We start from the raw sequence: 15645 nt of genomic DNA on the forward strand, positions 1-15645 counted from the left end.
AACATTCTGCTCCAACCTAACAACCACCCACACCACACGAGCAAACAGACGTCCTAAGATGGGAGTTTTTCCAGCCCACCAGCTCAACTCTAATTGGACCAGGCGCGTTGCTTATTACACTGCGCTGGTCGACACACTTCTTATGGTTATTCCCTCTTGCCTCCAACATAATGTAATGTAATCAAAATAAGTAACTTCATTACAGTACACTTATTGCCGGAGGGAAGGTCATGTTTTTATGAGTACAAGCATTAGCAGAGTAATGTATTCAGCCGTCCCGCCAGGAGCCTGGGTGGTGACTCAGCAGACAGGAAGCAAAGAGCGCACAGACTTCCTGCTCCTGCTGCTCATGCATGTCGCCCTTAATCATATTCATTTATATTGTTAAGGTGTTTCTGCTTCATTTGGACATATATAGTGAAGAGAGTGAGAGAGAGCGAGCACGAGAGAGAGAGAGAGAGAGAGAGAGAGAGAGAGAGAGAGAGAGAGCGAGCACGAGAGAGAGAGAGAGAGAGAGAGAGAGAGAGAGAGAGAGAGAGAGAGAGAGAGAGAGAGAGAGAGAGAGAGAGAGAGAGAGAGAGAGAGAGAGAAAGAGAGAGAGCATGGTTAATGCATGTCCCCTTTTTGATGAGGTCACAGGGCTGTTGGTGGAGCCTGGCGGGTGAACTGACCAGACTTGACACCAGACAGAGGGTAAGACTGGCGGGTACTTACTCAGCTTGTCCTGGGTGCTGTACACAGACGAGAAGGGAACATCTGGACCTGAGGACAGCCACCAGAACACACAGATCTAACTCAGACAGGTCGAACATGGAGAAGTTAAATGGAAAGATACACAGAGAGAGCGAGCGAGAGAGAGAGAGCGAGCGAGCGAGAGAGAGTGAGAGACAGAGAGAGCAAGAGAGAGGGGTGTGACTCCTCACCCTGGCAGCTGAGCAGGAAGTAGCTCATGTTGTGGCTGAAGGATCCACTGACGTACCCACAGTCATCAGAGAAGTCACATGACAGACAGCGGCGGTTGAAGGGACCCACTGTGTCGGCACTGGAAACACAGGTGCACACACACCACCATGATGACACACTCTCATCAGCCAGGGGTCCGTACGTCAAAAATGATCATGTACTGTCCCTTCTGACTTTACCTGTACAGGTGTCTTCTCTTAGGATCGTCCTCTGTGCTCAGGAAGTATCTGTGTTTAGAACATATAATAATATAATATTATACATGAATGCATATGATCCTAATCCAACCATCATTAGATCATAAAACGACTCTTTTATTTATGACTGTTTGGGGGTTAGAGTTAGTGCACATGAAAACGTTGACCTGCTCCCAAATATCAAGAGCCCAAAGAGTGAAACCATACCGTAGGTAGGTTCATCTGAAGTGTATATAGGTCCAAAACTCTATTGGTCCAGTTGTAAAGTTTGACCAGAACCATGTACACTCTGGACTTTGAAGCCTACATTCCAACAGAGAAGTACTCCTATAATGGACATTTCATAAATGAATTATGGTACTGACAGGGGAGTTTTTAGAAGAAATCTAGGCCAGGACTGAAGCGTGACAGGTGGCCAAGGAAGGAGATTCTGCTGGGAGCTGTAGCAGAGAATGTGAGGGTGTCTGTGTACAGTATGTGTGTGTGTAAGGTTGTATGCATTCAATGTGTGTGTGTGTTCAGAATGTGTGTGTGTGTGTGTGTGAGAGAGAGCTAAAACTCACATCAGCTGGCTGTCCTCGTTGTAGGCCAGGACCTGGGTGACGTCCCAGTCTCCAGACGTGATGGACTGCAGAGTGTCTGTACTGGTGTTAGGCTGGCAGGACAGAGAACACACACACACAGAGCAAACCCTGATCAAATCCAAAGACCAGATGGATCTTCACATCACCATATCATCAATGGCTTCCAGTATGTGCAGAACACATGAAACCGCAAGGCAGGTCCCCATGCTGAGTCAGAGGGGCAGGGTCGGAGGGCGGGGTCAGAGGGCGGGGTCAGAGGGGCGGGGTCAGAGGGTGGGGTCAGAGGGCGGGGTCGGAGGGCGGTGGTACCTGGGAGATGGACATGGAGATGTGGAAGAACTTCCCCCGGCCTCCCTGAGGGATGGCCCTGGTGAAGAACAGCTTCAGACCGTCTTTAGAGAACAGAGGCTCCTCGTTCTGAAGGAACAGGAGAAACAACACACAGGTCCATCACCACCATCCTCCTCATCCCCATCCTCCTCATCCCCATCCTCCCCATCCTCCTCCTCAGCCCAGTGTACCTGTCTGTGGAGCCAGCCTTCACTCTCATCTTCATGTTTCTGGAAACAAAAGACATGAGGGGACAGTTAACCTCAAGGCAACCAGCAGACAGAAACACACACACACACACACACTGTACATACCCTCACATACACACACTTTACATACCCACACACACTCTCATACCCTCACCCACACACACACACACACCTTGGTGCAGACTCCTGTGGTGGCCTCACACAGTGTGAGCATGGAGATGTTCTGGGCGCGGTTCAGCCAGTTGACTGCCAGCTTGGTGGTGGTGGCCCACTTCACCATGGTGACATAGTACTCCCTGTCCAACACACACACACACGTAAAACAGTATTTAACCATCAATTGTAATCATGTGTCATATACTGTATTACAAGCTGTGATGTAAGGGTGTGGGCGGGGGGTGTGTGTGAGGTTCCTACCCTATCCTGGGGTCCTCGGGTCTTCTCATCTCAATAGTGTGTAGAGGACCATTGAGGTTGACCACATACAGAGAGATGACTGGGTTCTCTTCTCCTGCCTGGTGGGGGACAGGGGGAAGGGGAGAGTGGGGGAGGGTGTGGAGGGAGGGAGGAGAGGACAGCCACATGGAGGGGAAAAGATGGAGGTCAGACATTCTTCTAGCAGTTAGCACAAGGGGTTGACGTTAAAGGGGCATTGCGTGCATCATCCGTGCGTACCTTAGGGTAGTGGTATTCTTTCCCTGTGGGGTAGAGGGTGCCGGTGAACATGGGGACCTCCATCCTGGGCACCATGGTGTTGTTGATGGTGGCGTACGCTAGCCTGGCTCCATCTGGGGACCACCAGTGGGCCATGTGGGTCTGGAGGATCTCTTCTGGAGCACAAGCCATACCAATAGGTCAAGTTTTCAGTTCCTAGATCAGTTAGCCAGAGAAACGTCAAAAAAAGCCTTCCTCCCTCTCTCTCATTCTTTCTCTCTACTTTCCTACTTTTACACACACACACACACACACACACACACACACACACACACACACACACACACACACACACACACACACACACACACACACACACACACACACACACACACACAAACACACTATGTAAAGGCCTTGGGGTCATAAATCACAACAGTCTTAATCTCGGAGGAGAGCTACATCTACCAAACAACGATGGGGCTCCATTCCCCAGACAACAACAGAAAGCAATTTCCCAGCCAGAGCTACTGTAGTGCATTCAGGGAAATTGTGTTATGTGTGTGTGTGTCTGTTTGTGTGTACTTCTCTGTCTGTGTGTGTATGACCCCCTCCCTATTGCTGGTGTGCAGTGAAGGTGCTGTTCAGTTAGGCTTGGTTCACTTCTTCAGAAGCCCGTGACCTCCACGCCTCCCCACGCGAGCGGATGAAATCACACAGCGTGAACCGGCTGGCACACACTTTCATAGGAGCTTTATTGATATGCAGCTGCAGGTGTTGAGTGTGTGTGTGTTTGTGTGTAGAGAGACAGAGAAAAGAGACAAAGTGAGAGAGTGAATGTGTGTGTGAGAGAGAGAGAGAGAGAGAGAGAGAGAGAGAGAGAGAGAGAGAGAGAGAGAGAGAGCGGTTATAGGAAGTTGCTGTCTCATTGGAGCTCTATTGATATGCAGCCGCAGGTGTGTGAGAGAGAGCAAGAAAAAGAGAGAGAGCGAGAGAGAGGCTATTGAAAGTCACCGTCTCATTGCCGTTTCGAACAATCAAGCCTTGCACCTGTTACAACTGGCTTGGCTGATGCCGATTGATGGTGTTAAACACACACACACACCCCACAAAACAAGTAATAATTACTCTATGCAAATATCCAGTTGCATAGGGATCTTTCTGACAGCAAAAATTGCTACAACAAATATTTCCTGCAATGTCGACCAACAGGGCAATTCTAGAGGCGGCAGACAGAGCTTTAGAACAGCTCTGCACCTGCTGAGCTTCCAGCTCTCTCTCCTTAACACATGCTGTTTATCAGGTGGATGCTGTGACTGTGGGGAAATAACAGACATCAAACTAACCATTACCCATTTAATTAGCCGGGCTAACTCAACACCCACATGCCTCAAAGAGCTCTGGCTCAGTTTCACGACTATTCTAGGTTCCTATCTCCACCTTTCTGAACAAACGTGGGTAAACTCCCAAGCAGCCTGTGTTTATTGACGGTTATTGAAGGCACCATGGAGCTAAAAGAAATGGGAAACAAAGGCTCTGTGTGACAGACAGTGTTGTTAGCGTACTGCTAACATCTACATGACATTACTTTTATGCTTTTAGCAGACGCTTGGATCCAAAGCGACTTCCAAAAGAGAGCTTTACAAAAGTGCATAGGTCACTGATCATAACAACGAGATAGCACCAAACACTGCGGGTAGCCAAAACATGAAACATACATTGTGAAAAACGAAATAAGTCCCAAAGGGAAGAACCATAAGAGCATGTAGTTAAACAAGATACGATTAAACAACATGAACCTCAAAGTGCAAGGGTGTACCTGTGGAAAAAAGCAATAGTTTTAAGGCAGTTACAACTAACCAAAAAGAGCAACAAGTCTCTCAATAAGAGTCATTGTGATCCTGGAGGAAACATCAGGTCCAGCCAATCATTCCTAAGTACCGTTGTACTCCCGGAACAAGTGCGTCTTGAGCCTTTGCTTGAAGGTGGGGAGACAGTCAGTGTCTCTGATGGAGGAGGGGAGCTGATTCCACCATTAGGGGGCCAGACAGGAGAAGAGCTTGTGTTGGGACCGGGCGCTCTTGAGCGGTGGGACCACCGGACGGTTGTCAGAAGAAGACCGTAGGTGGCGGGTGGGGGTGTAAGGCTGGAGGAGAGACTTGATGTAGTCAGGTGCAGCCCCGTTCACCGCTTGGAAGGTCAGTACCAGGGTCTTGAATCTGATACGGCCATGTTGGGAAACCTGTGGAGGGAAATGAGGAGCGGGGGTAACATGGGAGCGTCTGGGTAGATTGAAGACCAGGCGGGCTGCTGCGTTCTGAATCCTCTGGAGAGGGCGGGTTGCGCATGCTGGGAGACCGGCGAGCAGCGAGTTGCAGTAGTTTAACTTGGAGAGGACAAGTGCTTGGACTAGCAGCTGGGTGGAATGCTCAGACAGGTACCTCCTGTTTCTCTGAGGCAGGCCTCGATCCTAGAGATCCCTGGATCAGTCGGGACAGCTACAGCTGCGTGTCGTCAACGTAGCAGTGGTAGGAGAAGCCATGGGAGGTGATGATCGGTCCAAGCGAGGTGGTGTACAGGGAGAAGAGGAGGGTTCCAAGGACGGAGCCCTGAGGGACACCAGTGGAGAGCTGGCGGAGGCCTGAAACCTTGCCTTCCCAGGAGACCTGGTAGGATCTTCCCGACAGGTAGGATGAGATCCACTGAAGTGCAGTGCCAGTGATGCCCATCTCAGAAAGTCCCATCACATCTAGCCACGCTGCTGCTCGTTCTTCCTCAGGGAGAGGAGGAGGGTGGCAGGAGGAATGGGAGGAAAGGAAGCAGCAGGAGAAAGACATGTTGTAGAGGGCGAGGAGGAGGAGGAGGAGGAGGAGGAGAAAAGGAAGGGGAGGAAGGAGCAGGAGGAGGAGGAGGGGAGGGTTCCAGCTGCATCCACCTGGGGCTGACTGGTAAACCACAGAGAGTATTAATGACATGCTGCCGGAGGAGGAACATTAGCTGTCTGTGTGATGCCGTGCGGAGCTCCGCTCGCTAATGAACACTTCCTGGGCTGACTGCGTCCCTGCTGCCGGCTGCTGCTAGCGGCGCCCCGAGGCCCTCATAATGAGCGTCACATGGAAGACAAGAGAACAGAGAGATATAGGCACAGCAACGTTATTGTTTGTCTACAATAAATCATCTTAAAGGAATCTCTCTGTGTTTGGTCCCCTCAGGTGAGCTAAACCAGACTCATCCATCCTCCCTTGTTCACCGGCTCTCTCCTTCTCTTTCTGTCTCTCTAAACCAGGCCAAGCCTGGCAGAAATTGCCGGTGCATGAGATTCAAATTTATGAGGCAGGTGGCCAACAGAAAGGAAATTAATATTTAGCGCAGACATTGACTGTGGACAAAGAGAAAGGAATTCAATCGATAGAGATTCAAGTGGAATAAGACAAAGGTTTGGCACAGGTGATCGAGAAATACAACGCTCGACTCTTCTGAGACGTGGTTTGCGCTTTGATAGAATATCACACCATCACCAAGGCGGTCCATCAGGGTGCAATGTGGCTTTGTCCAGCAGGGGGCAGCAGTGGCCCACGTCAAAGCACAAATGCAGATCCCAGAGCAGCGGAGGATCACATTTCCTCCTGGGTAGAGCTGGGATCTTCAGATCGTACAGGTACCTGGGTTCATTAAGGAGCACTTCTCAGATCCCAGCTTCAGTCATGCTGAGGTTTTGTCAAGACAGTCAAACAGAGTCATGCTAAATATCCAGACAGAGTCAGATCAAACAGTAGACATGTTTTGATCGGATTTACTGCTATAAATGCGTTAGGCTGCAGGTGATGAACGCCGATAAACACAAATAAACAAACAAACAGATGCTTCCCAGTAAACATGGGTGTGCTACAGTAGTTTTAGCTGTGTATCAGAGTCAGACCACTAGCCCAAGGCCTAGGTTCAATTCCAGCATGACAACAAATCTAATGGATACGCATGACAAAGCATTTCATTCAAAAACACACACACAAAGTACATGAACACACACACAGGACGGTAACGGCAGAGTTCAGAAGGTTATCTGAGGATAAGGATTACGCTGTCATGCCCTGCGACTAGAACAGGAGATTATGCTGTAATTTGGGGCAGCAACCTTTGAGATCTTAAAGCCTGGTTTTCCTCCCAGCCCTCCTCCCCCTTCTCCCTCTCCGTCCTCCCTCTCCCTCCTCCCCCTTCTCCCTCCTCCTCCCTCTCCCTCCCTCTCCCTCCTCCCCCTTCTCCCTCCTCCCCCCTCCTTCCCTCTATCCAACACTCCCCTCATCTCTCACTCCCCTCATCTCTCCCTCCCTCCATCCCTTCCCTTAGCCCCCCCCTCCCCTCCAACCATCACCCGGCTCTCCCCACTCTACCCTCACTCCCTCCCTCCCTGGCCTGCATGCTGACTCTGACGTTGACCTTGACCGCAGAGGAGATTGAGTCATCAGAGAAGATCCCCCATCTCTGCCCCTCGCAGCCAGACCAGGCTGGAGGTTAACCCAGATGTTACCCCACCAGCAGGTAGGACCCACTACGCAGTACGCCGTACAGCCTGAGGATGGGCCATCAGTCCCACCATGTAGACCGAGCAGGGATGGATGCTGCCATTACTATGACAGTGCCAGCGCCAGGGGGACCAGGAGGGAGGGGGCGAGTCACACCAGGACCAGACTATGGTCTGCTGGCTGGGGCTAGCTGGGGCAGGGAGATTCATCTGGTAATAAATGATGAGTGTGAATTGCCTGAGCGCCAGTGCAGTATAAATATGAGCCAGAGGTCAGACGTTGCTATATCCCCCCCTCATTAAAGCTGCACTGAGCTGGGACTAACGTGACAGGAGAACCCAGGAGAAGCATCCCTCTTGGGAGACTCCCAGACACGCAAGGCCTGCCCAGGGTGGAGGTTCTCTCTAGAGGGTTCTACCTCTCCCAGTGGAGTCTGACACCCCACCACCACTGGAGACAGGGGAACCACACACACACACGTCTAACAAACACACAGTCTGGTCACACACACCACAACACTCCAGTCTGGTCACACACACCACTACATAGCACTTTTAACCTTTGAACTGGACTTCAATCATTCGTATAAAATATGACTATAATATGATCATGTATTTAGAAAAAGCCATCAACAGCAGCAACAGTCATGGTTCCATTGGTGTGGTCTTACCCTCGTACAGCCAATCGCTGAGTCCGTTGAAGATCACCCCTTCCTTTCCAGAGGAGACCAGACGTATCGATCTGCTCTCCACAGTAGATCGGTAGTAGATGTTGTTCTCAAACACAAAGATCTGCAGAAGAAGAGAGGATACACTGAGGTGGTCGCCATGAGAGCACAGGAAGTGGACTAGCTGATGAAAGTGAATACACAACAGGCTGAGTGTGCTTGGAATCCGTAGAACATGTCGAACAAACACCGCACTTCTTTCACAGCACACAGCTCTATTATGTATAAAGCAGAAGAAAAAAAAACACCTTTACGGACCTTGCCTCTCCCCTTGACTCACTGTATAGCACAACTATGGATGTCAGACCTTCCCTGGCCATTTTCCCTAAATAATATATTGTGTCATGTCATGTCCAAATACTGTTTATAGACATAAATGCACATTTGCATTTGTACTTGAAGGCCTTCTCTCCAGAGGGGCTCTCCTGTAGGAGCTGTTGTCCAAGCTGAAGGTCAAATGATGACATGAACATCCAGTCCCTCACGCGTCACGCTGCAGACAGCTATCCACCCACAGCACGCCGCAGAGAGCTATCCACCCACAGCACGCCACAGAGAGCTATCCACCCACAGCACGCCGCAGACAGCTATCCACCCACAGCATGCCGCAGAGAGCTATCCACCCACAGCACGCCACAGAGAGCTAGCCACCCACAGCACGCCACAGAGAGCTATCCACCCACAGCACGCCGCTGCAGAGCATGTCTCCATAATGAAATCTATCCATCTCAGCGCAGTTCAATAAAGTGAGAAATCCCAGTGGTCGAGTCTATAAGTTCTTACCCAGAGACGGAATGCTGTTTAGAAAGCCTCTCGTCTCTAACGGGGGGGGGAGAGTAACTAACAGGTCAGCAGGATATCCTGTGCTTGTAGCCTCTCACACCTCGCTGGAAACATCTCTGCGGGGTTCTGCATTCTAGCCCCTGCCCTCTCCTAGCCCCTGCCCTCTCCCAAGCCCTGCCCTCTCCCAGCCCCTGCCCTCTCCTAGCCCCTGCCCTCTCCTAGCCCCTGCCCTCTCCTAGCCCCTGCCCTCTCCTAGACCCTGCCCTCTCCTAGCCCCTGCCCTCTCCTAGACCCTCCCCTCTCCTAGCCCCTGCCCTCTCCTAGCCCCTGCCCTCTCCTAGACCCTCTCCTAGCCCCTGCCCTCTCCTAGCCCCTGCCCTCTCCTAGCCCCTGCCCTCTCCGAGCCCCTGCCCTCTCCTAGCCCCTGCCCTCTCCTAGCCCCTGCCCTCTCCTAGCCCCTGCCCTCTCCTAGCCCCTGCCCTTTCCTAGACCCTGCCCTCTCCTAGGCCCTGCCCTCTCCTAGACCCCGTGCTCTGGTGCAGCACGAGAGAGATGCAGCTTCTCGTTCTCCCTTCTTTAACGGACAGGAGGTGGGACGGAGGCAGAGAGAACTCGTGGTCCTTGTGTGCAGAGACGAGCAAGAGACCAAAGTGGGATGGACACAGCCGGGTCGGTACATAGAGAGAGTGCAGCTCTACAGACAGGCACACACATTCAGACAGAACAGTCATACAGATACAAAGTACAGTGCAATATAGTCCAGGACAGATGGGGCAGACATGCAGACAGCAGAGACAGTGCAGTAAAGTACAGGACAGACCCAGGTCCCTGATTAAATCTGAATCTGGGCCAAGGCGACAGAGACAAGGACCTGGCCCACTTCTGAAGAGCCAGAACCAAGCTGTCTCTGACACACACACGCATCATCATGAGGCACATCCACACACACACACACACACACGTGTGTTTCAGCATGCTAGCAGCAGCCTCTCTGTCCGCTGGTTCCTAAGCCCTACAGAGTAAACCTCTGGAGGAGAGGTTTTCCGTGAGTGAAGACGGCTGGATGCACCCTGGGCTATGTCAGTAAACACTGAGAGAGAGAGAGAGAGAGAGCGGGATATCAATACAGGCACTCAGCTAATTCATCCACTGAAGAGATTACTGGTAATGAATAGCATGCTGCTGCAGGACATCATTGCTCACAGTCTCTCTGCCCTGAACCCAGCACACTGAGGCATATTAATGTGGGGTCTTTGACTAGACCCAGGCTGCACTGACAGAGAGTTGCACTACAGACTGCTGTGTGGCGTTCGTCGCTCACATTGGAAAAGGGTTCGAAGCTCATTGGCGCTGCATTCGAAAAGCATTTCGCTAAAATGGCTGATGACACAGTGAGTCAACGAAGGAGGCGATTTTAGCCGTAAGGACAAAAGTGGATGAGTGAATTTCCCCCTTTGCGTGACGCGTGTGGAGGAGAGAGGGGGCTGATGGGAGTTGCGGTCCTTACCAGCTGCTGTCCGGTGGGCCCCCAGCCTGCGTACTGCAGCTGAGCGTTACGCACCTCTGGGGGGTTCAGGTTCCATGTCTCCCTGGGGGAGAGAAGACAGAGCCATTACACACACACACACACACACAATCCAGACATTACAATCCCCTGGTGTAGCCCATCTGCAGAACAAAGGCTGAAGTGAACCGATACATACTGGTGCTTTAAACCACAGCCACTTCTGTTTCATTAGAAAAGTGCTGTGTCGGGCAGGCTGGAGAATTAGAGGTGCCACCAACTATGTCTCTGTTTGGAGGTGAGAATGGATGAGGTCATCTTATCCCTGCCTGCTGTTCCTCTCATCGCCACAAGGTGGCAGCACACAGTTAGAGCCAGCCTGAAGAGAGATCCTGGAACCGCAGGTGAGGATGACTGATCCGAGGTCAGTTTTCTTATCAAGGACATTGTGGATAAAGGGGGCTGTGCTGTGATGAAATAGCTGGTCCTAAATCTGTCATAGAAGTAAGCTTGATGAGGACAGGAAACAGGAAAACAAGATGTCCGCTGTCTTAAGAGGCTACTTACGGTGTCTCCAGGCTGCAGATGATGTAGAAGGCTGTGAATGAGAACTGGTACACCTGTACAACAAGACACAGGAGAGAACTCAACACACTACTCACTGATTTATATTCTAGCACCGCCTTACGTGGTGTGTGTGTTTAACAGAGGGAGGGAGGGGGGGGAGAGAGAGAGAGAGAGAGAGAGAGAGAGAGAGAGAGAGAGAGAGAGAGAGACTCCTCTGTAAAGGGCAAGTCGCAGCATGTGTTGGTAACAAGGTGTGTGTGTGTGTTGGGAACAAGGTGTGTGTGTGTGTTTGTGCAATGACAGCTGGGGGACAGAACTGTCACCCGTCAAGGCAATGGGGGGACAGATATGGAATAACAAAATCACTCACACACACACACTATATGCACACACTCACTCGCACGCACGTACATATGTACTAATGCACACAAACACACCCACGCCCCCCCACACACACACACACACACACACACACACAGGAGGCTGTCACACTGCCTTCCCAGTCCAGTAGTTTTAGCAGTGGTGTTGCTTGTTTTCTGTGTGTCTGTCTGTCTGAGCTGCATGATATGCTTCTATGGCAGGTAGACATCTCTTCCTCTTCAGTGTCACACACACACACATAGTGCTCAGTTGATTTCTCTCTCTCCATCTGTTTCTCTCTCTTTCTGTTCTCTCTCTTTCTCTGCCCCTTCTCTATGTGTCTCTCTGTGTACCAGCAGTGCAGCACCCAGCACACATGTACCATACACTACATAACCTACATCCACTCATTCTGCATTCCCCTTCCATGTGTCTGTCCCCACTCCACTGCAGGGCTGTGAGGGCCCCCCCCCCCCCTCACGTTTTCCAAACACCCTCTCTGCCCCCCCCCCCCTCCCCTCTCTGCAGTGCATTTGTGGTAGTTTCACTTGGCTGCCCCCACCCCCTTCTCCCCTCCCCCCCCACCCCACCCCCCCTGCCGTCCACAAGCACACCCCCTCACCCGTGTAGGGGAGCCAGGGGAGTGCGACATGGCCTCTCCCCTCCTCCGTGATGACTCTCCCTCCCCCCTCACTGTATCCCCCCCAGCAACAGTGCACCTCCATGGTCTGACACATGTGCTGTGTCTAGGCTCACTCATCAGCGCGTGAGAGAACGTGGGGCTCACCGGGGTGACGGTGTAGGCCAGCAACACGTGCTTCAGGTCTGGAGACACCTCGTACCTGCTGGCCTTGTACATCTCCTGGAGGACGGAGGGACATGTGAGGCATTACAATCAGGCATGTTCTTGACTAACCCCCAACCCTTGCAAATCTCCCGGACATATCACAGGAAGCAAGGAAGGAAGAAACGCAATTTAAAGCTTTAAAATAAGCTGATGGATCGTCTGACTGCTTCCTCTGGGAACAGCTTTTTTGGGCACTTTGATTTTGCCGATGCCGAGTTTGAATTTGATTTCAAAGACACAGTCTGTTCTTCTTTTGCAGCGATTACGTTACGTTCTGGCGGTAGGGGAGGTGCACTTACAAACTTCTTGTTCTGCACCAAGACGGTCTTCTCTCCGGTGTCTATGTTGAACTTCTCCACGTCCCCTTCACGAGACCGGTACAACAACTCATTACCTGGAGGAGGGAGGGGGAAAGAGAGGGAATGAAAGAGAGAAAGAGAGGGAGTGAAAGAGAGAAAGAGAGAGGGAGTGAAACAGAGAAAGAGAGAGGGAGTGAAAGAGAGAAAGAGTGAAAGACAGAAAGACCAGAGTTTTACTTTTGAACGGTGGCCTAAATGTACACTGGTGAACGAGATTCAGCTGGTCCTGATCTCTATACTGGTGAATAAATAAAATAAACAAAACGCAACTTCCCCTTGGGGGGGGGGTCAATAACGTTCCTACTACTATTACTGCAGTACTACTAATACTAAACTCCTGTATTCCCCCCCCCCAGACTTCAATGTGGTAAGCTCCATCACTGTTGGCTTGTCAGCAGCATGCGTCTCCATAGGGCCAAGAGGCTGGAGCAGGCAGATCCAGGTCATCCGCGTCTTTCAACAGTCAAGGACAACATCACAGAACCCCTCGCACTCTCTCCTCTCTCGTTCTCTTTCCATCTGTCTGTCATTTTATCTCTGTCTCTCCTTCTCTATCGGCCGTCGCCCATGCTGCCTCCATAGAGGGATGCGGCCCATTAGTAGTGGTAATCATAGCAGAGAGATAGCCGTACAGAGCTTTTTTTATCTGCTAGCTTTCCTAACTCTCCATTGGAGTTGCCTTACTTAGCATCACAATCACTTTAGAGTACGAAATCAGACATGACAGAGCAATTCTCTTTTTTCCCCTTCTTTAGATTGCAGGGATTTAACTGCTCCTCTACCCTTCGCTGGAAAGTACTGCAATATCAACCAACCTGCCAACACATCAAATTTCAGAAATCCAATAAATAGCAATGAGCAGCATTTGCTCCAGGACATGTTTTACTCTGATCCAGTTTGACGACCACTACCGTGTCACCTCCTCAATGTTTCATGTTCCTCGCTGAAGGGACATTGACCTTCTCAAGGGCAAAGTGGAGGTAGACGGATCCCTCGTTCACCAGAACGGATTGGCCGTGTTCTTTTGGTGAGAGTGTTCTACACAAACACACACAGACACTGCACCCTCGCCTCAGACTCCACCAGGAAATCTCACCTCACTCTTGCGACAGCTGTCAACATGCTGCTCCCTCTCTCTCTCCTTTTGTCTGTGTCCCTCTCCGTCTCTCTCTCCTTCTGTCTGTGTCTCTTTATCTCTCTCTCCCTCACTCTCTCTCCTTCTGTCTCTGTCCCTCTCCCTCTCTCTCCTTCTGTCTGTGTCTCTTTATATCTCTCTCTCTCCTTCTGTCTGTGTCTCTCTCTCTCCACCAACCTCTTCGATCTATTCTTCTCATCTACTATCGACCATTCAAGCCATTGTTTCCATCCGTCATTGAAGACCCAGGCTCGTGTTGAGCAGCTTCACGGCAGCTTGTGCAGGTCTTCTCCAGTCTGCCAGGGTGCTCCTCAAACGGCCGGGTACCTTGGGAATCCTTCCTCGCTTTTCTGTTCCCTTTGTGCTTTTCCACAAGTCTGACCCTCCTTGGTTTCATCTACCTCTGGGGCCTCCATGCCTCTACCCCTCCACCTCTCTCTGTTCACCTTGACATACCACCCCCCCCCACCCCCGTCCCATCCCCCCACCCCCGTCCCACCCCCCCGTCCCTGGTGTGTCAGGGTGCAGCCCAGGGCTCTGGCCTTTCTGCTCTCTTCTCTGATCCACTTCTCCTCTAAGGCTGCCTGCCTTATTCATGTCATGGGGGAGGGAGGGGGGGAGAGGTAGGGTGAGGGAGGGAGAGGTGGAGGAGTAGGGCGAGGGAGGGATGGAGAAGGGAGAGAGAGAGGAGGAGAGAGACTAAAATACATTCATCCAAAGAGCTCCTAGCCCCTCGCCCTCCCTCTCTCCTAGGATCGGTCTCTTTTCACCAACACATTAATTCAACAGTAATTTTGCCTCATGAATTTCTCCACTTAACCTTTCCTGGGTGCTTCTGATCTCTTTGGTCCCCCCCCCCCCCCCCTTCCCTCCGCAACGCTCGCCTTCCCACAGCTGATGGCTTCATATACAACTCCTCTCCTATAACTCATCGTGACAGCCATGCCACTGTGACGCAACACCCGCCGCGCCGGCCGCAGGGGGACACCTTCGGAAGGGGAGGAGAGCCGAATCAAACGCGCCTCGCGTGCGGTCTCTGAAACTCCTGGACCGACCGGTCTGCTGAACACGATCGATGAATGAGGTTCACTTCAAGGCGTGGATCCGCACAGACACAGAGTGGAGGAGTCGTGGGGCTGGGCCTCGTATTGAACTGACACACACACACAGAAGGATTCTCTCCTTCAGTGGCTCATCACTAGTCCACACGGACGCTTGAAAACGGCGGCCGGCCTGACAGCTGAAAAGGGAGGCTGCTGAGGAAGAAAACTTACGGAGGCTACTGTGGCTGAATAAAATAGATTCTCCCTCGCAGCACACCAGCCTTAAATATCTCCTGCTCTGGCTCTCGGGTGAGCTATAAAAAGCATCATCAAATTTTCAAAGGGACTCTAATGAACAATCCAGCCGTATGTGTCCTTTCCGCACGCGAGAGAAACGGTGTTGATGCTCTGTACGGTGCGGGCCTCTGGTTGTGTACTGAGGCAGGATGAGGCTGAGCGTGGGTCAGGGGGGTAAGTGACATGAGGGTAGTTTGGAGTGACAGTTGGCCGCCCAGCGCTGCCAACGCTGACCACCTCTGGGCCAGAGGAGCGTCATGGCGGGAGGGTTCCTTTATCATGTCGCTCACATTCGGCAACACGGGAGGGTTAGGCGTTTCGTTCGAGCAGAAACAGCATGAGGCTTAAGGCGAAAAATAACACCCTATTTGGATAAACAACTTTCGACCAACAAAACGACACAAACTGTGATTTGGTTAAACAGGGATGTTGACGGCGATGCCTGCAGTGCTAGCTTGCTCACTTCCGTGCTGCTTGAATGCAGCTTGCATTCAGCTCCGTGTCGATCGTTAATGAATCGCTTGAACATAAACAGCCTAATATTATGGAGCCCGCTGTGATTATGA

At 51.5% G+C, this 15645-nt stretch overlaps 1 protein-coding gene across 1 annotated transcript in view; it reads right to left on the bottom strand.

Annotated features, from left to right (window-relative positions):
• dpp6a (dipeptidyl-peptidase 6a) overlaps nucleotides 1–15645 on the bottom strand; it is a 101862-nt gene that overhangs the window by 5864 nt on the left and 80353 nt on the right. The window contains 14 exon segments of the mRNA XM_047023963.1: nucleotides 715–762; nucleotides 924–1042; nucleotides 1143–1190; nucleotides 1724–1815; nucleotides 2054–2161; nucleotides 2266–2304; nucleotides 2456–2579; nucleotides 2701–2798; nucleotides 2959–3113; nucleotides 8128–8248; nucleotides 10475–10556; nucleotides 11039–11091; nucleotides 12186–12260; nucleotides 12545–12639. Coding sequence (XP_046879919.1) covers nucleotides 715–762; nucleotides 924–1042; nucleotides 1143–1190; nucleotides 1724–1815; nucleotides 2054–2161; nucleotides 2266–2304; nucleotides 2456–2579; nucleotides 2701–2798; nucleotides 2959–3113; nucleotides 8128–8248; nucleotides 10475–10556; nucleotides 11039–11091; nucleotides 12186–12260; nucleotides 12545–12639 — 1257 coding nt within the window.

This window comes from Hypomesus transpacificus, chromosome 8 (assembly GCF_021917145.1).
Source record: "Hypomesus transpacificus isolate Combined female chromosome 8, fHypTra1, whole genome shotgun sequence".
In the NCBI taxonomy this organism is placed as follows: Eukaryota; Metazoa; Chordata; class Actinopteri; order Osmeriformes; family Osmeridae; genus Hypomesus; species Hypomesus transpacificus.